At 42.4% G+C, this 26337-nt stretch overlaps 2 protein-coding genes across 2 annotated transcripts in view; both read left to right on the top strand.

Annotated features, from left to right (window-relative positions):
• LOC102043101 (protocadherin alpha-C1) overlaps positions 1-25976 on the top strand; it is a 29243-nt gene extending 3267 nt beyond the window's left edge. The window contains exons 2-3 of the mRNA XM_014311305.2: positions 30-2458; positions 25893-25976. Of these exons, the coding sequence (XP_014166780.2) occupies positions 30-2458; positions 25893-25976 (2513 nt within the window). The remainder of the gene's footprint in view (positions 1-29; positions 2459-25892) is intronic.
• Positions 25977-26075: 99 nt separating this feature from the next.
• Positions 26076-26337, top strand: part of PCDHAC2 (protocadherin alpha subfamily C, 2) — a 50532-nt gene continuing 50270 nt past the window's right edge. Inside the window, exon 1 of the mRNA XM_031065302.1 lies at positions 26076-26107. Coding sequence (XP_030921162.1) covers positions 26076-26107 — 32 coding nt within the window. The remainder of the gene's footprint in view (positions 26108-26337) is intronic.

A 26337-nucleotide genomic window follows, 5' to 3' on the forward strand; every position in this document is an offset into this window, starting at 1 on the left:
CCTGCTGAGCCGGTCTGCGGGGAGCTGAGCCCGGGGAGGAAGCATGCGGGGCTATTTAATGGTTTTCTGCCTTATTTGCTGCACCGCAGACGGGCAAATAGTGTATTCCATCGCCGAGGAAACAGAGCGTGGAGCGTCTGTTGGGAACATAGCAAAGGATTTAGGAATAGATGCAGCTACACTTTCAGCTCGGAAATTTCGCATGATCACCGGTTCAAGTAAGCAATATTTTAATATAAATGCCAGCACAGGGGCTTTGTCTGTTAACGAGCCCATAGACAGGGAGCAGCTTTGTGAGTTAAAGTCTGTCTGTCTTCTGAATTACGAGCTCGTGTTAGAAAACCCTCTAGAGCTTTACAGGATGGAATTCAAAGTCTTGGACATAAATGACAACTCCCCCAGCTTCCCCTTAAGTGAATATCATATAAACATGCCGGAGTTCCTGTCACCTGGGGCACGGTTTACACTCCCCAACGCCCAGGATCTGGATGAAGGTGCTAACAGTGTCCAGAATTATACTCTGAGCCCTGATGAACATTTCTATCTGGAAATGCAGATACGCGGGGATGGGAGTAAATATCCTGAATTGGTGCTGAAGAAAGCCTTAGACAGGGAGCAGCAAGCCACTCACAGACTTGTGCTTACAGCCAAAGATGGTGGGAACCCTCCAAAGTCTGGTGATGTCCCGGTCATTGTGACTGTGCTGGATTCCAATGACAATGCACCAGAATTTGAGCACTCGGTCTACAGGGCGAGTATCTTGGAGAACTCCCCCAGTGGCACTTTGGTAGTCCAAGTGCACGCCACGGACTTGGATGAAGGTCCAAATGGAGAGGTCAGGTATTCCTTTAGCAATACAACTTCTGCTGACTTACAGCGAATGTTCTCAATTCACCCACACACTGGGGAGGTGACAGTCAATGGCGTTTTAGCTGTTCAGAGACCCCTTCTCGAGATGCTGATTGAGGCAAGGGACAATGGGGCATTTGGCATGTCCAGCACAGCTAAGCTGCTGGTGGAAATCACAGATGTGAACAATCATGGCCCAGAGATTACAATTACATCCCTTTCCAGTCCCATTCCTGAAGATGCTGTTCCTGGCACAGTGATAGCTCTGCTGAGTATTTTGGATAAGGATCCTGGGGAGAATGGGCAAGTAACCTGTCAGATCTCTGAAAACCTTCCCTTCCAGTTAAAGCCTTCCCTTCAAAACTACTACAGCCTTGTCACCAGTGGGCTTCTGGACAGAGAGCTGATCAGTGAGTACAACATCACCATTACTGCCACGGACCTGGGTTCTCCTCCTCTCACCACTCAGAAGACAGTTTGGGTGCAGATTTCTGATGTGAATGATAACCCTCCTGTCTTCGGTGCTGACGCATTCGATGTGTTCATGGAGGAGAACAATCCACTTGGTGCTTTTCTCTACCAGGTCTCGGCATCTGACCCTGATATAGGCGAGAATGGACGGGTCTCTTACACGCTCAGGAATTCCACAGTTGCAGGCAGTGCCCTGACCAGCTTTTTGTCTATGAACTTGGCCAATGGGAGCATCTATGCAAAACGTGCCTTTGATTTTGAGCAGCTTAGGAGCTTCCATTTTCAAGTGGAAGCCAAGGACAATGGGTCACCAGCCTTGAGTGCTGCCACAACAGTGAATGTTTACATCTCAGACCAGAATGACAATGCCCCGGCCATCTTGTACCCCACCAGCCAGAACGGCTCAGTAGCTGTGGAAGTTGTGCCCCGCCTGGCTGATGAGGACTACCTGGTGACCAAAGTGGTGGCAGATGATGAGGACAATGCACAGAACGCGTGGCTTTCCTATCACCTTGCCCATTCCTCCGACTCCACCCTGTTCCAGCTGTCACCGCACACCGGCGAGCTGCGCACCACGCGCTCCATGCGCTCCACCGATTTCCTCAAGCACAAGGTGGTGGTGGTGGTGCGGGACCACGGTGATCCACCACTCTCCTCCACCGTCACGGTGGGCATCCTGCTGGCTGACACCCTGCCCCAGGCACTGCCCGACTTCGATGACAGTGGGGAGCCACCACCACTGCTCAATGCCACCAACATCTACTTGATCGTTTCCCTTGCCTGTGTCTTGTTCATCTTCGCGGCATTCATCTTCTTCCTCGCCATCACCCGTCTCTGCCGGTGCCGGACTTGCTGCTGCAGTGGCTGCTGCTGCCCAGCTGAGGACTATAAAAAGTATTGCTACAGTGTGCACATGCTGCCCAGCTCCCACCTCCCACCGGACATGCTGGAGGTCACTGGTGTGGGCAAACTCACTCACACCTACCTGTACAGGGCATCTGTAGGTCTTGGGCCTGGTAACAGCAGCATTCCCAATGGAGATGCTGGGAATGTTCCTGGTGGCTCAAGGTTACAAGTGCCAGGACCCTGCATCCAAGTGCAGCAGGTCCAAAGTGACCGGTTGAGCGCTGTCCTCGTGGTAAGTGCTTCTTCCTTTCACTTGTTTTCTCCCAGGCATGTGCCTGCTCAGTACATACTGAGGGAATTTGCAGGAAAACAGCCATCAATTCATGGCACCTGGTGGAAATTTCAGTTTCTTTTATGTATTTCCTAAAGCCAAGAATCTTTTGGCTGAAATATTTTCATGGGATGACAGAAGAGATTTTTTTTCTGTTGTAAACATTAAGGACCTTCAGACACAACTGAAGGTAAAGGTGTAAGTGAAAACAAAATACCTTGCAAGCGAAGCCATTGTCTTCAGAGAGCTAAGTTGGGACATGATACAAGTCCATGCAAGTTTCTAATCAATGGGTGGTTCTAAGATACACTGTGTAGAGTCTGTGATTTTATTTTTTTAATTTTTTTTTACCCCTGCCTTGACATTCCAGAGATTTTTTTTTTTTTATTGAGGGGAGTAGTTTGTTGAGCCAAGATGTGGTTTGCAATGCCTAAGGTGACTCTGTGGTGGAATAGCTGTAATTCCATATCCAGAATCTCTTTAGCAAGTGTGACTTGGAGTGCTCATCTCACTTTCCAAGCAATCCATAGGTTTCGTCGACCTAAACCAATTCTCTTCTGAGCCTCTGACCAAGCTGGTTTCTTCTCAGCAGTGTGATGAGTGATTTTGCAGGAGAAAATATCCTCCTGTGATCACAGTGTAGGGTCACACGGTGGGCTGTGTCTGCAGGCCTAATCTGCTGGGTGTTGCTTCATTACTCGTCCAAGATTCAGATGTCTTATATCTATTTTTAATAGGTCCTGTGAGTCATCTTTATATTTTTATGAAGCTTTGACATGTTTTGACTGTCAAATTCCTTGGTGTGCATAGCAGTAACCAACCACTGTTGGGTCTGTCCAGGCCAGTACTCTGTCTGGTAGGAGCTGCTCCAGATGTTTCCAAGGGAAATGTAAGAACTAAGGTTAGACAGACATGGTGCAATCTGCTTTCTGCTGTTGTTATTTTTTTCTAGCTTACAAATATTAGAGGCTGTCCTAAATCTGTAGCCATTATATTTATTTTCACCTTTGAAATCTTTATTGTACCTTTAAATATATGTAAATGCCCAGCTCCTTTTTGAACCTTGATGTAAGGGTAGCCTCAATAACTTCTTTCTACAATCAAATATACATTCAACTACATAACATTTTGGTTTATAACTCTTCAATTTCCAAGTAGTGAATTTTGGTAAACTTTCCCTCCTAGATAAATTCCAAATTTGCTCTTCACTATGCAATTAGTACATCATGCCTTCCCTTATTTACGTGCTGACCAGATTTGATTTACACATGATAGTTTTCCTAGCATTTAATCAGTCATAATTAGTTTTAAATTCTGTTCTCTGTAGTAGCAGAGGGTTGCAGATGTTGTGGGTTTCTCACTGTTCAAAGAGGGCTGTGTGGAATATCTAGATCTTGCAAAAACAGAAGAGTTGATGTCCTTCTTGAAGAAACTGTAGAGCCTAGGAAAATAGCAGTTTGCAGTATATAAAGAATCTGTATCTAATGCATTGCATACTTTGGAAATATCATTGATTATTTGAGGATCTGAAAAACGAACAAAAAAAAGAGTTAGAACCTTTGTTATGGGGGAGGTGAAAAGTGTTTTGGCGATATGTTGACTCAGAAGGTGTCTGCGAGAGCCCTGACAGTGTCTGGGGGGTGTAACTTTGGCTGGAGAGTAGTTCATAATTGCAAAACTAATAATAGTGATGACATATATATAACACAAAACCACTCAACAAACTGTCACAACTAATTTCTTTGTTCCAGTTGAGCAAGATCTGGAAACTCAGGTTACCAACACATTAAAGAACCAAATAATAATAAAAATACCCAAGTATCCCTAATCTCCATAATCAGAACAACTGTATTGTGTCTCATTGCATCTTGCTGTATTTCAGTCATTCAGGTGAATTTTTAAACTTGTAACATCAGACACCTTTTTGCAGTGTTTGATATTGGGCAAAATAAATCCCAGGTGTCATCTTTGGCAATTTTATTTCCTTGGCTTCTAATACTCAGAGACGGACAACCATAGATATTGCTTATGTGGAAAGTCCAAAGGCTTTACATTAATTGAGCTGAGTAGGGGAGAAGAGGCAGAGACTGCAAAAATCCACAGACCCTTGAAACCAAAATCATTCTTATTAATATGGTTATTATTAATTTGGTGCTGATCATTCTAGTGGCATTTGAGCTTTAGAATTAACTACATACATATAAATAAATAAATAAATAAATAAATATATGAAAAAACCATGAGAAATTTTGGTTAAAAAATTTAGAATTTAAATTTGGATGTTGACTAAATGCAGCCTGTAAGTGTTGTCAGACTGATTCATTTGGAATTAAAAATATAAACCTACATGACCCTTTGAGATTCTGAGGAGGAGTGATTGTATTGCTCCCTAGGAATACAAATGTAAGAAAAAGAAAGCAACAAATATTTAAAAGGCATTAGGAGCAACTTCATAGTTATCATTCAAAGCACTGAAAAGTATTTAAAAATTACAATTTTAGCAGAAGCTAAATAGACCTGATTTTTATTTGGCTGGTTTTTTTAATTGAGAAAGCGATTACAATTTTAGGATAGAAAAAGGGCTGCATACATGAACATTTATTGAATTTCCAGAAATAAGGTGTATTTTCAAAATATAAGTTGATTTCTTTAATTTTGTTCTGCCTTTGCTACCGAATTAAACAGTAGGCTTGAATGATTTTACACATGCAGACACATGAGAGCCATTTATGCTTTTATGTTTTCTATTTGGGTTAGAGCTATGAATAGCTCTGTGTATGGCCATAAGAGCCATAGAGTAAACTGCAATTGTATCTTTTCCAGTATTTTGTTGTGTCTTTCTGCAGCATGGCATAAATGGCAGCTAAGTGAAGAGCTGGGCACGCTGCTGTGCTGTGTGAGATACAAAGGCAGGAGTGATTACTAAAGTAAGCAGTGGTTCCCTGACTGATTTCTGGGATTGTCATGTAGCCATGGATTGCTCCAGTTCTTTTGTTTGCTTGTGTTGGCCATTGTGCTGCACAAAAGGCCTGTGAGATATTTCTACATTCAGAGCACAGTGACCTCTCTGTGACTTGGCATTCAATATTTAGGTTATACCCAAAAATAGATGCAAACCTTGCAATGGAGAATTTTTCTCGCTCAACTGTAATGGGAGTGGAATAATTTTGCACAACATGGCATGCATTTCCTGTGACAAAAATGGATCCACTTCCATTGAGACAGGCTGGCAATTGAGGCTGAACTGCTGCAGGCTAAGCATCAGTGGCTTCCTCACACAAGTGAAGAGCAGATGTGTGTCAAGCCCTCCCTGTGGCTCATTCTGATGGGAACAACACAGCAAGTGTAAGAGTGAAGCACCTTCCCAATTCCTCCTGTCACTGCTAATAACAACCTGTCCAGAACCAGCAGTCTCATGTCCACGTTACAAGAATTCAGTTTTTAGGGAGATTTCTTGGCTATGAAAGTTATTCTTGGGGTCAGGCCTAGAAAATCCTAGAAGGAGCAGTGATCAAAGCAAATTCACCAAGGAAAAATGCCTCCTTCTGACTTTTCTTGTCTGATGCCTGCCTTGGAGTGTTATTTTTAGAGGTAGGGGAAGGGAGAGTGACAGGAGGAGTTGGTTGAAACAAAGGGCTTGAGGGGATGTGGAGAGTAATATGATTGTATTTGGAGATGGATAAGGGAAAGGAAGGATGGGGTTGAATGGTGACATGGGCTGAAGAAGGGTAATCCCTGTATGAAAGCATAACACAAGAAAACATCATTTAGAACAAGTCCAGTCCTTTCCTGTATAAGTCACAATTTAATCTTAAATATTTAAATTCAAATATTTACATTTTAATTGTAAAAATAATAATTTTAATTACAAAATTCACTAGACTGTGCCCATTATTCTTGTTGGAAAGTAATTCCTCTAAGGCTTTGAAAAGCTCTTCTGACATCCTGCCAACTGTTCTTTACTATGAGTTTGTAGACTTTTGATTTTGTGCCAGCAATTCCCTTTTAGTATGAGCAGTTCTTTCCCTCTTTGCATCTTGCTTTATCCATGGCTTAGAAAGCAATCAGATCCTTTCTTAGCCTTTGTTTTACCAAGCTAAACAAGTTGATCTCTTCCAGTCTTTTTTCCTATGGTCACCTCTGCACTTATCTGGTTATGCTGATTTTCCTTCTCAGCATCAGTTTTTAATTTTTGGATATATATTTCTTGCTTTTATTGCAAATATGTGACCAGAATTACATATGTTTCAGAGAAAGGACTTCTTATGTAGATAGGAATATTTCCTTGCCCAGCTCATAGGGAATACATCACCTGATTCCTCTTGGGAGGCCAATTACCTCTTCCATAGTTTTAAAAAGTTGATTAATCAGTCACATAGGTGTTATTGCAGAACTTCTTTGGGGGTAGAGGTGCATGGGTAAAGGTTAATTCCCATGATGGTTCTTCTGCTTAAATTCATCCGTCTAAATGCTGGATGTTTGAGCCTTAGATGCTAAAAAGTCTAGCTGCTCAGAACAAATCATCCTGTTCATCTTTGTTTTATATATATGTATGTCTAGGTTTAGACAAAGCCTACAGACAGCACTGAGAGTAAATGAATAACCTTTATCTTAACAGATATCCAGATTTTGAAGTGAATGATTCCATATGATTGTCCTCTAGAACTATTGTTAGATAGCCCAACTTCTTGGGCCTTAAACTTTTCAATGCTGCACCGTATTCAATGTTTTACTAAAATCAGAATAGATAAGATGAATTTCAGTTTGTTTGTATTGAAGAGAATTGAAAACCAATCCAGCAAACTGTTGTCTTTGATAAATCTATGAGTATTTTCCTTCTTTTTCAGTGTACCTTCATTTCTTTTTTAGTCTTTCCTCCAAATTTGCATCCAAACAAACAGGATAATGTGCTTGTGGTCACACAGGCTGGATTTCACCATTTTAAATTAATGTCTGCAGCTGTTTTTCTTCAATGTGATTATTCTACTTCAGGCTTGACAGGTTTATATTTTAAAAAAATCCAAAAAACTAAGCCAAAACAAATTGTCTTCACTCCTATGCTTCTAGGGGATCATTGGTCCATGTGTGCCATATTTTTGTACCAATGCCTTGTGCATCCTCTGCTTCCCATTGGAGACAAGCTGCTGGGTTTTAGTGTGGATTAACTGTGTTAATTTCTGAGGTTACAGCTTGCTTGTTTCAAAATAACAAAAGGAGTTGTGACTTGCTAAAGATTATTTAAAATTGCAATTAATCAAAAGAGTGGCGACAAAATCCAGCACCCAAACTAAAAAGGGGGCATGCAGGCACATGGGAATGAAGGTATTTAATTAAGAATTTGTAAGGCAAAGAACAGGCAGGGCAATAGCTCAAAGATTTGGTGCTATCAGAGGCATTTGGAGAATAAAAGCAAATTTGACCAATAAGGCAACTGGAAGTTAAATATCGTAGAAAGAAGGTATTAAAAAAAAAAGAGAGAAAAAAAAGAAAAAAAAAAAAGGAGGTTTGAAGCCTCTAGTCTTTGAGCAGTCTCTCTAAGGAAAATGAACATATCTTTGTTCTTTGGATTCTTTCTTCTCCAAAGGAATAATTTTAATATTTTGATGTGTTAGTTCCTCCATCTCCCCCATGACTGGTCCCAGCCTGATGGGTCTTGACACTGTTTTTAGTGGCTTTTTACTTCTCTCTTACTCTGCAAAAGTCAAACATCTTTGCCCCACCAGCCTGCAAAATCAAAGTTTATGATGTTCCCTCACAAAACCCGAAGGAACTGATTCCAAAAGGTTCTGTGCTGTTACTTCTCAACCTTTTCCAATTCCTTTGTTGGGGTCAGAAGCAAGGGAGCCGGGAAGCCTTACAGCTGAGTGGGCTTTTCATCTTTTGAACTACACAGCTGTTTGCTCTGTGTCCTGGGAATGTGTTTTAGACAGCTTTTAGGTTCTGCTTTGTAGTCAAAAAATATGTGGAGATTGGTGCAATATCCTTCTGGTCAAAGCAGTTTTCATTAGATGATATTAATTTGCAGGATTGTGATCATAGTTGTAGTATGAAGAGGTTTCCATAAAAGCCAGAATTCAGTCTTTCAGCTTTGTGATTTCAAGAAAAGACAGATGTGGAGCCACTGGAACAGGTCAGTGGTGGCCCTCTAAGATAGCAAAGGGCCTGAAGCATTTCTCATGTGTGGAAGGACAGAGAGGTGAGACTTTTTAGCCAAGAGAAGAGGAGAGAGGGCTGTTGGGGTGGGGGCACCTTATACTGTATGAAAATAGATCCAGGCCCTTTTCTTCTCTAAATAGTGAGAAGAAAAGAGGAGGGTGCTCTGACTAAGCTGAAGTAATTTGTTTTGTTTGTAGGGGTTTTTCCCACTGTGAGGATGCTGAGCACTGGCGCAGGTTGCCCAGGGAGACTGTGAAGTCTTCATCCTTGCAGATATTCAAAACCCATCTGAACATGGTCCCAGACAACCTGCTTGGCTTGATCCTGCTTAGGAAGTGGGGCTGGACCAGCCAATCTCCAGAGATCCCTTCCAGCCTCAGCCAGTCTGTGATTCTGTGTTGTTCTGAATGGAGAAGTTGACTCAGTTTTCTTCTTTGTAGAACACTAATCTTGCGGAATATGGCCTGTGTCAATTCTATGATTTATATATCTATTCCTCCAAGTGAATCCTTCACTTGTTTGGGTTTGTTTTATTGCTGTGTGCATGTTTTGTTTTGTTTTGTTTTTAATTGAACAATCACAAATACCTAAAGATAATCAATCTCTAAAGCTATTTATTTTCAATATCATACTGGTTGGAAGGAGATTTGGTGGAAAAAGGAAATTATTCTTTCCCTGCAGTCAGAGGAGATATAACTGCTACCTTATCTCACCTTTTTGGGGCTGGTGAAGTAAAATCACCCCAGCAAATGACTTGTGCAGTCAAAGTTGCCAGCTGGAATACCTTCAAAGGATCTGGGGTTGTTGGTTTAGGACTGCAATTTGCACTTTCATCTTTGTTTTAATCGTATTATATATTTGTCTAGGGATTAGAATTAGCAAGTTCCTGTCTTCTCCTTTACAGCACTGTGCTTCTCTACAGGGCATTTCACCTCTTTAATGCCTTTCACCTTATTTAAAATTACTAGAGGAAAAATTAACCTGAGCTAATACAGGACATGGAAAGATGCCAGCTTGATCGTGGTCAGAATAGAGCTGCAGAATACAAATGTGCACTGAAAAATATTATCACTTTGGAGATCTTAGTCTGGTGGGGCCCTGTACCACTGTCATGTCATGTTTTATGGAAAAAGGTTTTCTTACTCAGCCTGCTTAAAGAGGATCCAGATGCTTTTGAATAAAATCCAAACCCATCAAGCTGTCACCATTCTATGGATTAATAGCTCATCACCAAGTGTTTATCTTCTTTTTTGTTTGTATTCTCATTTAGGGTAGGAGGGAAATGTGGGTAATGGAGGTAATTGAGGTTCCTGGAAAACTTGTAAAACTGACAGTATTGGATTAAACTTGATTGGATGGGGGGAAAAATGAAACATAGTGGCTGGCCAGGTAATTTAAAAAGCCAAAGATTAGTTGAAATGTCCCTACTCCCTCCTAACAGTTTCTGTAGAACAGAGATTGTGTTAGAACACAAGTAGAACGAGGATGGAGTTACAAGAGCTACAATTTTGTTGTAGGTTTTTTTCCCCTCTGAAAATGCTGACACATTTTTTCTCCTTTGTAAAAAAATATATTGGCTCTAAATTCATCAGAGTCTTAGAGTAAGTGTTTTATGTGTGCAGTCTGGAAAATCTCCATAATTTGTGGCCATTCCAAACACATTAACACTCTCAAACAGATGTATATTGCATTATCTCATAACTTATTGCATCTCTGTACCCAGAGTTTCCAGTCACCTCAAAGGTAGCAGAGTTATTCTATTTATCAACCTTAATGCTGTATATTTAGACTGTTCCAAGTTTATCTTTGGCTACTGCTAATGCTCAATCCAGGTTTGCCTCCAATAAAGGTGGTGAAATTTTATACATAAAACTGTTCTGCCTGAAAACCACTTTTTAGTTACTATTATAAATAGTGATGAGTCACTTAATATCATGCATTTTTAATGTAGTAATAATTCTTCCAAAAGGATTGTTTTTCTAAATGCTTTAACAGAGAAAAAATGGACCAGCAGCAATTACTGTCAGCAGTAGCATCTTATATCCAAAGATCCAATCTAAATTTGCTTCCAGGACCAAATCTATATTGTTTATAGGGGGATATTTTGCTTAAACCAAAGGATGGATTAATGTGCCATCTCCCACCTCAGTAACAGGTGAAAGGAAATTCAACAGTATGAGCAGCTTTAAAATGGTTCTATTTTATTTAACAAAAGCAATTGCAGTTGGTGGTCTTGGAGCCATAGACTTGTGTATTTCCAGCTCTGTCCACTGATGAATGAACAAAACCTTTTCAGCATTTTAGGCTGTGTTCGTACCATTACTTCCTACAAAAATGGTCCGAGAAACCCTGCCATCACAGGAACCCTCAGGTGTCCCAGGGTGCTGATGGGTGGGACCTGGGCATTACCTGTTAGACAGGTTTGACTGCACACTTTGGTTATTTCTCAGACTGGCTACTCCGAGCCCCAATGTCCAACCTGGCTTTGGACACTTCCAGGGATCCAGGGCAGCCACAGCTTCTCTGTGAGGGCCTCCCCACCCTCCCAGGGAACAATTCCTTCCCAATATCCCATCCATCCCTGCCCTCTGGCAGTGGGAGCCATTCCCCCTTGTTCTGTAACTCCATTCTTTTGCACAGTCTCTCTCTGGTTTCCTTTTAGACTCCCTCAGGTACTGGAAGGTTGCAGTGAGGTCACCCTGAAGCTTCTCTTCTCTAGGCTGAGCAATCCCAATTCTCTCAGCCTTTCCTTATAGGAGAGGTGCTCCATCCAGGAGCAGAGAGGGCATCCTTCCCCTGCACTGGGCATTGCTGAGGGCACACCCTGAGTGCTGTGCCCAGCTCTGGCCCCTCAGTTTGGGAAGGACCTTGGGACACTGAGCACGTCCAGAGGGGACAAGGAGGCTGGAGAGGGGCTGGGAATCCAAACCCCTGAGGGAGCTGGGTGTGCTCAGCCTGGAGAAAAGGAGACTCAGGGGTGCCCTCATCACTCTGCACAGCTCCTGAAAGGTGCCTGTGCTCAGCTGGGGCTGGGCTCTGTCTCCAGCAGCACTGACACAACCAGAGCACACAGCCTCCAGCTGCACCAAGGGAAATACAGGTTGGATAGCAGGGAAAAGTTTTTCACAGAAAGGGTGATAAAGTTCTGGAATGGCTGGCCGAGGAGGTGGTGCAGTCCCCATCCCTGGGTGTGTTTAACAAAGCCTGGATGTGGCACTGGGTGCCAGGGTTTAGTTGAGGTATTGGGGCTGGATTGGACTCAATGATCTTTAAGGTCTCTTCCAATCTGGTCCTTTTGTGAATTCTGTGAATCCCTCTGATCAGTTGGTGGCCTCCTCTGGACTCACTCCAACAGGTCCTTGACCTTCCTGTTGTGGGGACCTAAGGGCTGGAGGCAGCTCTGCAGCTGGGGTCTCACCAGAGCCAAAAAGAGAGGTACAATCCCTTCCTTTGACCTGCTGCCCGCACTGCTTTTGATGTGCAATGTGTCTGATCTTTCCTTTCAATGTCTTGCTGAAGTGTCTTTTGGAAAAAGCACTTGGTATTTGTTGTGAAGTGGTCTTTGTGTCATGTTTGATAGCCATTAAGAGCTGCTAAGGTTGGCTGCGTTACAAACTTTTGAGAAATTATTGTTCAATCTACTTGGTAGAGCTGGAAAGCTCAGCTGCCTGAGTCCTGCCAGCAGAGAGCCCTGATCCAGCCAAGAGCTGGCAGAACCTTCTGGTAATTGCAGTTGTATGATTGTGGCCCAGACCAAAACTGAGCCTGGGACTGGAAATGAGGACAGGAGATTTGGAGGGGAAAAAAAACCCCAAAAGGACCACAGTGGCCAGCCCAGGAGCAGGGTGCAGGGATGAGGAGGGTCCCTAATTTCAGCACAAAGATTTAGAAATGTGAGTTCTGTACATGGGTGCTGTTGAAGGCAGCACTTTGTGTGCGGCAGCCTGCTTCACAGTGTCCCTAAAAAAATATTCAAAGAGTGTAATAAAGTAAGCTAAGTAAACAAAAAAGTATCAGTGATGAGCATAGACAGCTTAACTAATTGCACAATGCAACAGGATAGTAATTAAACAGATGAATCACAATGGAAGAAAATAGATAAAATATTTTATACCTCAGAAATCTAATAACTATTTTCTTCTAATAGTCTCACTATTTTCTTCTGTTAATCCCACTTCTAATACTTCTACCTGAAGTGAAGATGGTGTGTTTCAGAGAGATTCTAGCAAGGCTGAAGATTATACAGGCTTTTGTATTTCAGCACAATAAAAAGACCAGAAAATAACTAATCAGTGTTAAAATTTGGCAGAGTTCCCATTGTGGGTGAATTTAGGTGCCAGAATTCTTGAATGAAGGATTAAAGGAGACTGAAAATCTTTGTGAAAATACAATGTCAAGACTGTTCCCAGTGTGTGTACAGCAGAAAGATACCTATGGTGTTCATGGTTAAAAGATCAAGTAGCCAGATGAAAGCAATATGGATTGGTTTGTATCTCCCTGTCTTTCAAAACCTCTTTTTTTTTCTAGGTTTTTGTTTTGTCCTCCCCTGTGCTTGTCCCTTTTTTCTTAGCTTCTCCTGAGGTCAAGTTCCCACTGTCAGAAATCTTTTCACCTTTTGCTCTGATTCAAAATCCATAAACCTCTGAGAGAGGGACCAGACCCAGTCTCCTGTTCTGACTGAACCAGCAGACAGAACCACACTGCTTTTTGTGTTCCTATAAACCCTGACTTTGACTGTCTCTGTTTCCATAGAAATGCTCCTCTGACCTCCATGGTAATGGCTTGGGGGGATATGTCCTTCTCAGTGAAGTGGATTTGAAGGCCTCTAAACTCTGTCTTTAACCACTATTCAGAGTGATAAAGAAACCCAGGAGGTACACTGGTATGATTTTAAAAAACATGAGTTTTTTTCTAACCACGTGTGTAGTAGTAGTTGGTATTCCAAATGCACAATCCTAAAATCTGTCTCCAAAGAGCACAGTTTGCAAGGAATATCAAATGCAAGGAGTCATGCTGAGACACTGCAGCTTTATCTGCTTGTGGAGGACAATGTTTTGATTAGTACAAGGAGAGGGGATTGATTTCAGAGGGTACATTTGATATCATCATCCCTGCTTATCACTCAAAGTCTCACATGTCCTGCTGTGGTTTCTCTGTTCGACGATGGGAGGAATTTGCTGAGCTCAGCTGAGCTGTTAAAAGCTGGAAGCCTGGTGTCATTTGAGGTGTTCCAGGGCTAGCAGATGTGTTCTGTAAGGTTGGGAGATCTGTGCCTTTGTGGGAGGAGCGGTTGAGGACCAGGCAGGACACCCTGTTGTTGGGGAAGGTGAAACAGGAAAGCCTTATAAATATGATTGTCTGGCAAAAGATTTTGAGAATATAGAAACTATAAGTGAGATTGAAATGAAAGCAAGCTTTGAGATCCCTCAGTTACTGAACAACTGGAAAACAATGGTGTGGCCAGCTGAAGGTAATCCCCTTTTCATGGAACAACACCCTCTGCTTGCAGACAGGTCCAAGGGTCAGAGTAGACCCTACAGCTTGGCAGAAGGGCCCAAAGAGGAGTTTTTAGGGTTTAAAATGTAACACAATGTGGTAATGTAGTGATTCTCATAGGCTGTATGTAAATGCTGTAGGATTTGTATCTTGTACTAGATTGGTTAGTGAGAATAAGAATATTCAGCACAGAAGAAGACTTATTGTATTGTAAAGGGAACCTGCCTCTCTTACCTTTTTTATTCTCTTACCCTCTCATCCTCTCTCCCCCTCTCTTCTCTCAGCCTGCTCTGAGCTGTGGCTGGCAGCTCCCAGCAGGGCCCTGCACCCAGGCCCTTTGCAATAAACCCCAAGTTCCTGACCTGGCTGCAGAGATCTCTGTTCTGACCGTCCTACCCCCCCAACACTCCTACACCCTGTCCTCTGCATCCCACAGCCTCTGCCTCTGTACCAGGAACTCCTACAAACAGTGTGGGTTTCCCTCAGTACACAAAAATGTTTGGCTTTGCCACGTGTATGGTCCATGGAAAATGCAAAGATAATTCTGTATGAATACTACAGCACTAATTCATGCTAAACACCAGATGTAGTCCAGCTTTTAAAGGAATATTTCATTAGGCCAATCACTCTGATCTATTCAGTAAGGACTTTTGTGCTCAAGGAAACAAATATTGAAGTCTTACTAAATTCATACCATAAATATTTTGTGTCAACGAGGTTTTAAGAATTCCAAAGGGAAGTTTGAGAACAGATTTACTTCAAGTTTACTTAAAAATCCCCAAACACTTATCTCCCTTCAGCACCTATTGCAAACAATAAATTATACATGTGCATATGTACCTTATTGCTTGAGAATACCCAAGTATCCTTTACAGCAGTGCTTTAAACCTTGCTGCTGTGGCCATTTGAGCCCAGACATTGCTGACATCTTAGGAACCAATTAAGATACTTGCCAAAAGTCATGAAGCCCCTGATGTAACAGTGAACAGAACCCAGCTCCCCTGACTTCCTGCTTTTATGATGTGTGACCAATTTCCTCTGCCTCCACCTTGCTTTTGTCTTCTCTTGATTTCTCTTTTGTCAGTTTAGCTCCAGGGTAGTTTTTTCCCCCTTCTTGTTACTGCATGAGTGCCACTGCTTCTCAAGCCTTCCTCTGAGCTTCTGATCATGATCTGCCCCACCTCATATGTTCCATCTCCCTTTTTCTTTGCCCCCCTTTCCAAGAGCTCTCAGATGCCATAAATCAGAGGTGGATTTGTTGCACTGGTGACTCTGACAGAGCTGTCACAGCAGTGTTGAGGCTGGGCATACAGGTCCTGAACTGGACAGCTGTGATCAGTGGCTTTCTACCATCATCTTAATCCCTTGGCCACTGTTTCACCCCGAGGGGTGCCTGTCAGCCTGCACAACACAGGATATTTCTCATGCCATGCAGCCAAACACTTTTTTAATACAGTGTTATATTTCCTTAAAGCTGTTCACCGCTACCTCATTCCCTGTCTCTGTGCCCATTCAGGGGATGAGTGCAGAGATGTTGCTGACTGCTCCTATCTCATCTCCCCCCTGCTCTGCTCCTTGCACCCCTCCAGCTGCCTGGAGCTGGTCCTGCTCTCCAGCAGCAATGGCAGCAGTAGTGCTGGAGACAGAGATTCTGAGGAAGGATGCAGGAGCTGGTGTCTGTGTGTAGGTACGGAGGTGGACTTGGAGCAGAGCCCTCATGTAGCTGTGCCTCATCCCTTTCCTAAAGTCTCTCTGGGTTGTAAAAACCATTATTGCTTCTCTTTCTCTGGGCCCCTCCACACAGTGTTGTCTGTGGTTTTGTTTTAACTTGGTTGCTCACAGCGTCTTCTGGCATCAGCCTCATCCTTTCAGACTGAACTCTTACCCCTCTCAGGGTCTCTGTAAATTGAGTCTTGCACAGAAGAATCTGGAATTGTTATGCAGAAAATCAGGATTACAGGAGTGAGTGCAAGATCTTATGGCAGAGAAAAGTGATTTTATTCTGCAAATGCCTGAAGTTTCCCACTCTCACTCATTTTCTTGCTAGATTTTGCACACTCACACCCACATGGTCCCAAGCATCAGTGCCTGGTGGTCACTGGTGACCAGGATCACTTGTGTGCAGTGCTTTGGGACAAGGGACATTGGCTGCCATGGCTCACAGCCTCATTCAGTTGTGACAAGAGACTGATCTGGGACCTGTCATTGATGCCTATTAGCATTGGGCGCTCTCTGGGATCTTTTGCATCATTGTTTCCTTTCACCTTTTATATTCTTAACCAAAATTCTTTAATTTCACTGTTCTCTTGTACTGCCCACTGTGCATCTTAAAGCTTCAGTTCTCTATCTTCTTTACACCTTATTTTAGGTAATTTTTCTCCTCTTCATTCATTTGGATTGAAACCTCATATAGGGTCCTCTGTAGCAATTAATGCATTGTTTTCCTGTTATTCCTTGTTTTGTATTTTCTTTGTGTGCTTGAACATTTGCACACAGAGTCATACTGCTTTATACTAATCCTAAATACTATTTTTTTTTGAATCTTTGCATGCAAAAGGAAAGAAAGTAAATGGGTGCAAGTCATAGATTAAAGACAGGAAAAATTCAGATTAGTTACACATAATGATCTCAAACTACTGATAAAATATTCACAAGAAAGGAGGAAGCTAAGTTGTTGCTGGGCCTTTTTTTTTTTCATAGAGTTATTATCAGATTATTTTGGTACATTATCCGGTACTACTTGGAAGTGCACAGCTGGAATCCAATCCTCTGTGCTGTTCTGATATCCTTATTAAATATGACTGAGATTGAAAAGTGCAGTAAAGGGCATAAAATGGCTGGAATCTAGATTCCAAGTCAACAGGAAACCAAAAAAAAGAAAAAATCCCAAGCTTTGGTGTGTCTATTTAAGAGAGAGTTGGGAGCAAGGAGGGTGTGGAATCTCACTGTGTGCCAGCACCCTGCAGAGAAACACAAATATAAACCAAAATCATTTAGCAGAATGTGTAAGTCAGGGTCAAATGTTGCTCCTGGTTCTGCCGAGTCAGGAAATCAATGAGATGTGTCCTGAGGTCAGATAATATCAGCAGAATCTGCAGTATTAACATTTTGTCCATCATATACGTGGCTATAGGTTATAAATAGTCCAAGAACAGCACAGTTTGGGCAGAAGGATTTTTTTGTAATAGGATTTGAAGTAAAAATCTTCTAAGCTCAGAAATGCCTGCTGAGAATTAGCAAACAAAATGAAATATTTTCCTGCCCTACTTTCCTCGCTTAGCCATTCCTGTGCAGACACATGAAATACAGAAAGCTGTGGAGCAGAGTACTGATCTTATTAAAAAATCCTCACATATTCAGTGTGTTTTATGGAGTCTGTACTCTAATCCCCTCCTGCCTCCTTTATGGCTCTCAGCTGCTCTTTAAAATAGTTGAAGGCGTTTAGTTTTCTATCTGGCTGCATGAGATGTGGCACATGTATCAGAGCTGCAGGAGAAAGTGCAGCTGAATGTGCAGCTGCAAGGGGGATAAGAGTAGAGGGTTCCTGGGTGTTTGCCCCTGGTGCTCAGCAAAGCCTTTCCCCTTTGTGCTAAAAGCTGGGTGGATTCTGTGATGGAGATTTTCCCCAAGAGGAGAAAAGAGGGGAAGAGGAGACTGAGGGCAGATCTCATAGCAGTCCACAATTTCCTTATGGGGCAGGCACAGATCTCTGCTCTCTGGTGAGTAGGGACAGGAGGTTTAGGAACATTTTCTTCACCCAGGGGGTGGTTGGGTACTGGAATGGGCTCCCAGGGCAGTGCTTGAGGCACCAAACCTGCCAGAATTCAAGGAGTGCTTGGACAACACTCTCAGGCTCAGGGTGGGATTGTTGGGGTGTCCTGTGCAGGGTCAGGAGTTGAACTTTAAAGATCCTTCTGGGTCAGCTCAGGATATTCTGTGATTCTCTTTGTCCTTGGGTCAAGTTTCTTCCTTTTCACCACATAGAGAATTGCAAATCTAAACAATGACCAATCATAAGCCCATGAAAGGCTGGAAGAGGTGCAGAGGTTCACTCCACACCATATCTGGCTGGTCTGTTGTGGCAGGTGTGGTGAAAACACCCTGTACCCAACCCGTGTTTGTGCTGGTGAACTCTGGAAGCCCAGAACATCACCTTCATTGTTCCTCTGGCTGCTCGTCCATTCTACAGCAAGGAATTTCCATGATATATCAACAGCTCTGATTTGATGATGGCTGCAGAAAGCTTGGGACTTCTGTCTGACTGTACCAGCCACAGGTAGAGGTCATAATTTGCTTCACTTCTATATTTCAAAAAGCATAGCTGTAATGATTGAATTTCCTGGCAAAGTTGACATTGACTTTGTCCAACATCAAGAAAAGAGCAATCAAGCAGTTAATTTTAAAATATAACCTTGAAAGGGGAAGTCATCACTAGACTTTTAAGTCTGATTAAGTAGAACTTGTTCTATTAATTTGAGAAATTTAGGGCTCTGTACAACTCAGTATAAGAGCATTTTGGGTCTGATTTTAGATTGAGGAAGTCTGCCCATCACTTCTGTGCGGCTTTACATATTAACTTCAGGAGCAAGTTGTAACTTGGTGCTGTGTAAGAATATACTGGTGGTTTCAAACAGACTCTTGTAGTTCAGAGCTAACCTCCCATTGAGATTTGGAGTAGAGATGTGGAGAGAGTAGAAAGAAATTGTTCCCTGTGAGCATGGTGAGGCCCTGGCACAGGGTGCCCAGAGAAGCTGTGGCTGCCCCTGGATCCCTGGAAATATCCAAGGCCAGGTTGGATGGGGCTTGGAGCAGCCTGGGATAGGTGAAGGTGTCCCTGCCCATGGCAGGGGCTGGAATTAGAGGAGCTTTAAGGCCCCTTCCTAATCAAACCATTTTAAGTGTCACAGAGAAAGAAAGGACTAGAAAAAAATTTGAGCAACATGAGCACAGCTTAGATGCCTCCATTGTATGATCCAACCATCTTCCAGTTGTGCATCTCAGCTTTCTACTTGTGAATTGGACTGCCTGGGTGGCTGCAGTGAATATGCATTGGAAGGAATTCCTGTGTGGGGAATAAGCACAAAGCACTTAAGTCACATTTAAATTGTCACATGGGACTGAAGTTGCATGTGGGTGTGCTTTGGTGAGAGAATGCACCTGACATTCCAGCCCAGTTAGAGGTTAATAGGTTACTGCCTGCTTCAGCTGGTGCTTTGAAAATACCAGGAGGCAGAGTGGCAGCAGGTGTGAGACTGGTGAGTCTAGGCTAGGCTCTTCCTCTCCCAGTGAAAGGTCTGCAACATTTTAGAGGTGTTAAGGATGGATTAGGCAGGCTTGTAAAAGGAAGTTGCAGTGAAAGCATCTCTGAATAACAAAAGCATGAGTTAACTGTTCAGTACAAGGGGTAATCCTGTTAGTACCTTAGCAGGGCTGCTGCTGAGGAAAGGAGATTTTCACATTGTTGTTTTGTGGCTCTAAACTGAATATGATTGCCCAAATACAGGTCTCAATAAATTAGGCATTGAAATCAAAACTTAAGATATGCTTTTATGACTTAAATTTACCATTCTGTTGCTTGATGTATTTTCACGAACTAAGAGGATTCATGGAGATGTTATTAGGAAATGGAATAAACCTGGAAAAGTCATTAGTCATTAGTGAGCAGGAGAGCAAGAAAGTGCAAATGAAGGTGGAGAAAACTCCAACCTCCCAAAAAGCAAAATCTGATCCAGCACAAGGTGTGCAGGTTACACTTAGGGCATTGACAGTCAATACTTCCAACAGACTCAAAGGCAAATGCAGGACATCATTAAAACAGTGTGGTTTCAAACCTACCAAACTGCCAGTTCCTTGCTAGATCCAAACCAGGTTTAGGTTGTTAACTTCTAAGAGACACTTTAGGAGTGAGCAGGGAGTATAAACAAAGCTAATAGATGTAACTCAGCCTGTGTTTTCAAGAGAGGGAATCCACAGTACTTGGGTACTTGTACAGTCTTTACTAATACAAACCTGATCTATTTTCCCTATTAAAGAGAGGCACTGCCAGGCTCTAAAGAAAATGCCTTTGGTCTTTCTCAGCAGTGAAGAAGGTGACTGTTCCTCATATTACTCCTTGCCTGTACTTTTGATTCTTGCCCTCTATTTTTATACCCAGCTCTCCATTTCCATTGGTTCTGTGCCACTGTTTGGTGCTTAGCTTCCTACTTGATCTGAATTGTGTAGACAAAAACAAGGGGAAAGGAGACCTCAGCATACCTTATCAGCATCATTTTGGAACTGAATGTATTTCTTGTATAGCCACAAGGACAAATGCAAAGCTCCTAGGACGCTGAGGGGAGAGAAATATGGAAAATTAACACAAAGGGAGAAAGTGAGTGGACATCCTGTGGCTTATGATGAAGGCACTTCTTAGGGAATTGAGCACAGGAGTGGTCTTTAAAAGGAAAACTAAATTGAGTCCTCAGTTTTCAGGCTAGTGCTTACTCATTTGTGAATTCATATGTACACATTCAATTAAACATTCAGAGAAGTTTCAGGAGGGTCAGAGCTGCCTCATAACCTCATCCCAGAACTCAAACTCTAGAGAGGGACGTGCAGCACATGTGAATATAAGTATGGAGCAAAGCAGTAGCCAGAGCTGAGAAATAAATTAAATTATAATCCCCTGGAAGAAACTTGTTTGACTCCAGTGTGTCTCACAAGTTCACTGAGGTGAAATTTAGTGGTGAGGGCTAGAGAATCACAGCCTGCATGGACAAGTGGTAAAGACTCTGTCTCCAAAGAGAGACAATGGTGATAAAGGAAAAAACCAACCAAAACCTTCAAGAAAAGATTTGGCAGTAGAAGGAGCACTTACAGGCTTGGTGGTGACTTTAGGAAGGTGAAAGTTGTTTTGTTGGTGTCCACATTGTTAATGTGCTTCCATTTAGAATGGTACAGCGTGTGACATTATGTGCAATAAATTACAAAAGCATTTTAAAGTCATCAGAAAAGTATAGCAAAAGACAGAATGAGCCAGGCACATCCATCCTTAAAATTTAGACTAGAAGTGAGAAATGATTGAATGTACTCTGGCGAGCAGGAGAGGAAAAGGAATTTTTTTTCCTATGTATCTTTGTGGTTTATATCAACTGAAATTTGTAACACCAAACCCCTCCATACCCCAACCCCAATTTCTTTACATGACATTTTCTAGAACAAGCAAGTAACATTATTGCAAAGATATTGTGACCTAAATACAAACAGGATTTTTCTGGCTGTTTAGCAGCCTTGGTTCCCATAACAGCAATGTTTTAAATAGCCTGGCTTCAGATGCCTGTGATACAAAAAGAAATTCTCACCAGTTAGATTCCTACCAATGGGAAAGTGGATTTAAGGAAAGCTATGAAAGAACAGAGCCAATCCAGCTGAGCAATTTGGCACAGGATCGGTCTATTTCAAACATGGGAGAGGCAAGATCCAAATGAAAAGATGACTTGTCAACAAGTAATTCCAGTGTGGAAGATGACTGGAGCATAGGAGTGAAGAAATTGAGTGTAGAAATAAGTAGTTCACATTCCCTCAGGGAGGCATTTTGAAGCATTTTTAGGAGAAGTGGGAATCCCACATCCCCAAGAAATTCCATACAGAATGCAGACCTTTATGGTGCCATATGTCCAGGCAGTATCTTCCTGCTCAGATAGTCCTTGAGGCATGGGAAGGCACCAGAAAAAGCCTGTACAGTCCCTTTCAGAGCTGAGGGGTTCCTCACTGAAGTGAGCAAGGTTGCAGAGGATTGCAGGAATCCTAAGAATGAAGTGAAAGATGGGGCTGAACTGAAGAAGTAGCCTGAGTCCCCCTTAAATTACCAAAATGTTTTTTTCCATCGACTTCATAGGTACATGGACTAGAAGATGGTTCTCACAGGAAAAAACTGTGTATAAGAAACTGCACAAAGTCATCATTCCCTTACAATTTATTGGTAATGTTTTCCAGTTTGGTTGATGTAATCTGACCTATGACTGATGGATGTTCCTTTCTCTGGACTTGATTTAATTCTAAGTAAGGCAGACAAATTGCAGGCACCAAATACAAGCAGGCACATAGAGGAAATTGAGGTTTTTTTTTCCTGGAGAATGACACAAATTACCTGTTTGTTAATGGCTAAACTATGGATTTTGTGGACTTGTCTCTGTATTTTTTGCACACAGTTGTATCAGTAGGCTGAAACCATGTCTGTTTTTATTCAGTCCTCAAGCAATCTCATTGCTACTAAAAATCTGTGTGCTGTGAGGTACAGAAATCTGAGGTGCAGAAATCTGGAGCCCAGTGCTTGGAGCTGGTGTCTTCCCACCAGTTTAGGAAGGACACTGAGTCATTGAATCAAATATTTAAGGGATAGGAGTTAGTGAAATGACTTACAAAGAAGTGAAATGTCTTTTCAGACGTGTCTTCCCACCAGTTTAGAAAGGACATTGAGTCATTGAATCAAATGTTTATGGGATAAGAGTTCCTGAAAGTGAAATTATTTACAAAGAAGTGAAATGTCTTTTCAGATGTCAAAACACCTTGGAGTTCTTCAGTTTGCATGTTGTACATCCACATTTTCCTGGTCTCTAGTATGTGTTTCTCTCTCCTTTTGCTGTATGAGACTCAGGAATAGCCAGAGGAGGGACTCTGCCTGGTGTTCTGCAGTGAAGCAAACTGAACACAAATTTATTGCTGCTCAAGCAAGTTTATGAGATCCTTGTTACAACTTTATAAAAAAAATTACTTGTATAAGTGTGATTTGAAATGGATGAACTTTTCAAGGGCTAAATACCTGCAGAGGTGTATCTGTACATAATTGTGTCATTACCAAGACAAAAACCTGCCCAGCCATGTTTCTGTGGCACTGCATCAGGCAGCTACTAATTCAGGAATATCTATATGTAGAACAGTTTCAAGGAAGACTTGCAGAGAAATGTGAGGATTTTCCATACTGAAATAGTTATATTACAGTGCCTGCTGGGGTATATACGTATCAATGTATAACTGCCTTGAGATATACTTGATTTTCTTGTGCAGGACTTGATAAAATCAGTATTCTTTGCTCCACCTGTATGTTTGTATTTGTGCTATTTAATTTAGCCAAGCTAATTGAAGCAGTGCAGGTTTTGAATGTCAGCAAATAGCAGAGGCCTGTGTATATAGATACTGCAGACAAGCAGTACCCAATCACTCCAGGGGTTATCAGCTTTATCAGCTGGCTTTGCTGCAGGGATGAATTCTGATTCTCTTGCTCATGTGCATTGTTCTGAAAACAATTCTGAAAAATGCATACATTTTTCTTTTGTGAGATTTGAAGGTGTTTCAAAATTTTAATGCTTAAATGAAATTTCAAGAAATTACTGAAAAGGAAAACTCTGGGGAAAAAAAAAGAAAACTGGGAAGCCTCTAAACCTTGATTCAATTGAAACTGAAATTACATTTTTCTGTGTCTCAATTTTTGTCTATTACTAGAAAAATCAATATTACTACAGACCAGATCCTGAAGTGTTTTCTCAATTGAAGTTTTTCCTGAATTAAAATCACAACCTGCAGACTGACTCAGCATTAACACTGAAGCTGAGAGAAATAACTAAAATTATTATGACCACTGATGAATTCTATATAGATTTAAAAGGACCTGGGGAACATTTAATCAGAACAGAACACATTTTGCTATATCACTTATCCACTCTGTAGACAGCATTAACTTCATAAAGCAAGGTTTTTGAGAAAGACTGTGACATTTGTGCAGTGCTACTGTAAATAAGCCAAGCTATAGTATAAATTTATACAATGATTATCAGAATAATATTTTATTGGTGCTATAAAACTTGCAAAAAAGGAAGAGGTCAGGCAATCCTATATTTTACAATTCTAAAAGTAGGAGAAAAATTTTCTAAGAGTTGAGGTTGAGAAATAAGATTGATGGGAATGAAAATATTATGGAATATGTGTATTATCTCTGTTCAGTTCTATGTTCTGTGGTGCTTTGCAAAACTCTAGCTGGGCACAGTCTCAGCTGCCCACTGAGACACAGGGTGAGAGAAAAGATGAACCAAGGCAATGTGTAAACAGTGAGGTGAGCCAGGATTGGGGGTTCATCAGCCCCTCCTTGTTAAATACACTGGAGCAGAGGCTGAATGTCTGTCACAGGTAACTCACTGAGGGCCAGGCACAGTGGGAAAGGTTCCTTGCTGGCATTAAACCCCCTGGGTGTGTGATTGATGTGTTTCATTCACAGACAGTTAAATCAGTTTATGCTAGAAAGCTGTTGCCTACAGAGATGAGATTGATCTTCCATCACCTCCCAGCCATGGGCATTGCTCATTTCCTGGAGAGTTTTCACAAACAATTCTTTAAGGCAGGGCCTTAGATGTTGCCAGTTTTGCTGGAGCTTTTGGCCGTTTATTGTTGTTCTGTAAGTTTGTTAGAGGACTCTGGGGGTGAACACCTGCAGCTGTGGGGCAGAGGTGATCTCTGGACTGTCTGGTGAAATTAATGTGTGATTTTTGAAAAACTGAGGGTGTCTCTCTTCAGGCTTCTGTCTTACATGATGGCAGCAAGTTGGTTTGACACATGGCTGTATAGTCCATGTATGTTAGTGCTGCTATAACTTTTATTTTTATTGCATTCAGCAGGGTATTAGGTTCTTTGATGGGTGGGGCTTTTGTTGTTTGGCACGGTTTTTTTTTGGTGAGACTGTCAAGATGTTTTGTTCTGAATCTGTGAATATTGTGATCTTGAAGGTGGGTACCTAGCCAAAAAATTGAAGTTAATTTTTTTCTAAGTGTTTGGCTCCTGGCAACTGGTTGAAATGGGCAATTTTCCAGTTGTTCTAGGCATTTGGCATCTCTAGCTGCTCTTGTTGGTCTGCACAGACCTACATTTATCCTACTTAAAAAATAAAACAGGGTTGGGTGCTGTCCTGGGGTGACAGGACACATCCTTCAGAGGTTCTCTCCCAAATTTGCCCTAAGCCAGGACAGGCGGTTTGACAGCAGTAATTGCAGATACTGGGATACTGGGCACACCAGAATAAATATATGAGGGCAAATAATTGAGCCACAAAGATGGGCTGAGAATAAAGGAACCATCAGTCAAAATGGAGTAATGTTGTCTCTTCTGGTAGTGGTGGCCACAGATAAAAGCTGATAGATTGGTAGCAGTTCTTGGTGGTGCTGAGTCAGAGTGAGGGCAGTTGTGCTCTGAGGTTTGTGCATCAGTGTTTGAGTAAAAACATTAGAGAGATTTATAGTGTTCTCATGGTGAGGGGTGCCCGGCCAACAAAGGACAATGAAAGAGCTTTTAGCTGAATGTTGGGGTCACCTCTCCCTTTGATAGACCAGCCCAATCCAGAGAGGGTTTTTTGGATGTTCCAAAAGTCTTTATGGGGAAAGAAAGGGAAAAAAAACCCAAAACAACAGGGAAAGAAACACTTGTAGTGAAAGAGTTTCTGCATTGGGTAGTAGGTGCAACATAGCTGCACCTACCTGGAGGACTACAGCCTATGGTTTGTCTCATCAAACCTCTCGCCTTAGTGACTTAGGTAGTTTAAGTTTATTGTCTTTGCTGGGACTTTTGACATTGGGGTAAAACTCATTGCAGGTGCAGCATCTCCACCCCCACTGCTGAGTTTGTTCAATTTCATGACTGTTTTTTGTCAGTCCTCTGTCGCAAGGGGAGAGGAGGAAAAAACTGGAACTGGAAAACAGATCATGTTCCACCTTCTCTGCAGCTGCACCTGATCACCTTGAGCCTGTGTATTGCATTGGATGAGAAACTGAGGCTCGCCTTAAATGCTCGTAACTCATGGGTGTGACTTGCAGAATTCTCTCAGCCGAGCAGAGCTGGCAAGCGGCTCAGGGGTGCCCATAGAGGTTGGGCAGGGGGATGGTGCTGCAGCGAGGATGAATCGCCGATGGAGCAGAGGGGCAGGTCTCCAAGAAAGAGGTCGTCAAACCCACTGCAGCAGCACACTAAACGGCACCAGACCTGGCTGGAAGCCCATTTTTTTCGGAGCTCTGCGCTGATTTAACCCTCTCAAGCGGACGGACTTCAGCGCCGCAGCAGCAGCAGGTCCACAAGCGACCGCCCCTGTCACCCCCCCCAGCCGCCTCCCCGCGCCCCCAGAGCTTCAGCAGCGAGGCCGGGGCGGAGACGAGGAGCGGCGGGGACGGCAC

Source organism: Geospiza fortis, unplaced genomic scaffold (assembly GCF_000277835.1).
Source record: "Geospiza fortis unplaced genomic scaffold, GeoFor_1.0 scaffold1044, whole genome shotgun sequence".
Lineage (NCBI taxonomy): Eukaryota > Metazoa > Chordata > Aves > Passeriformes > Thraupidae > Geospiza > Geospiza fortis.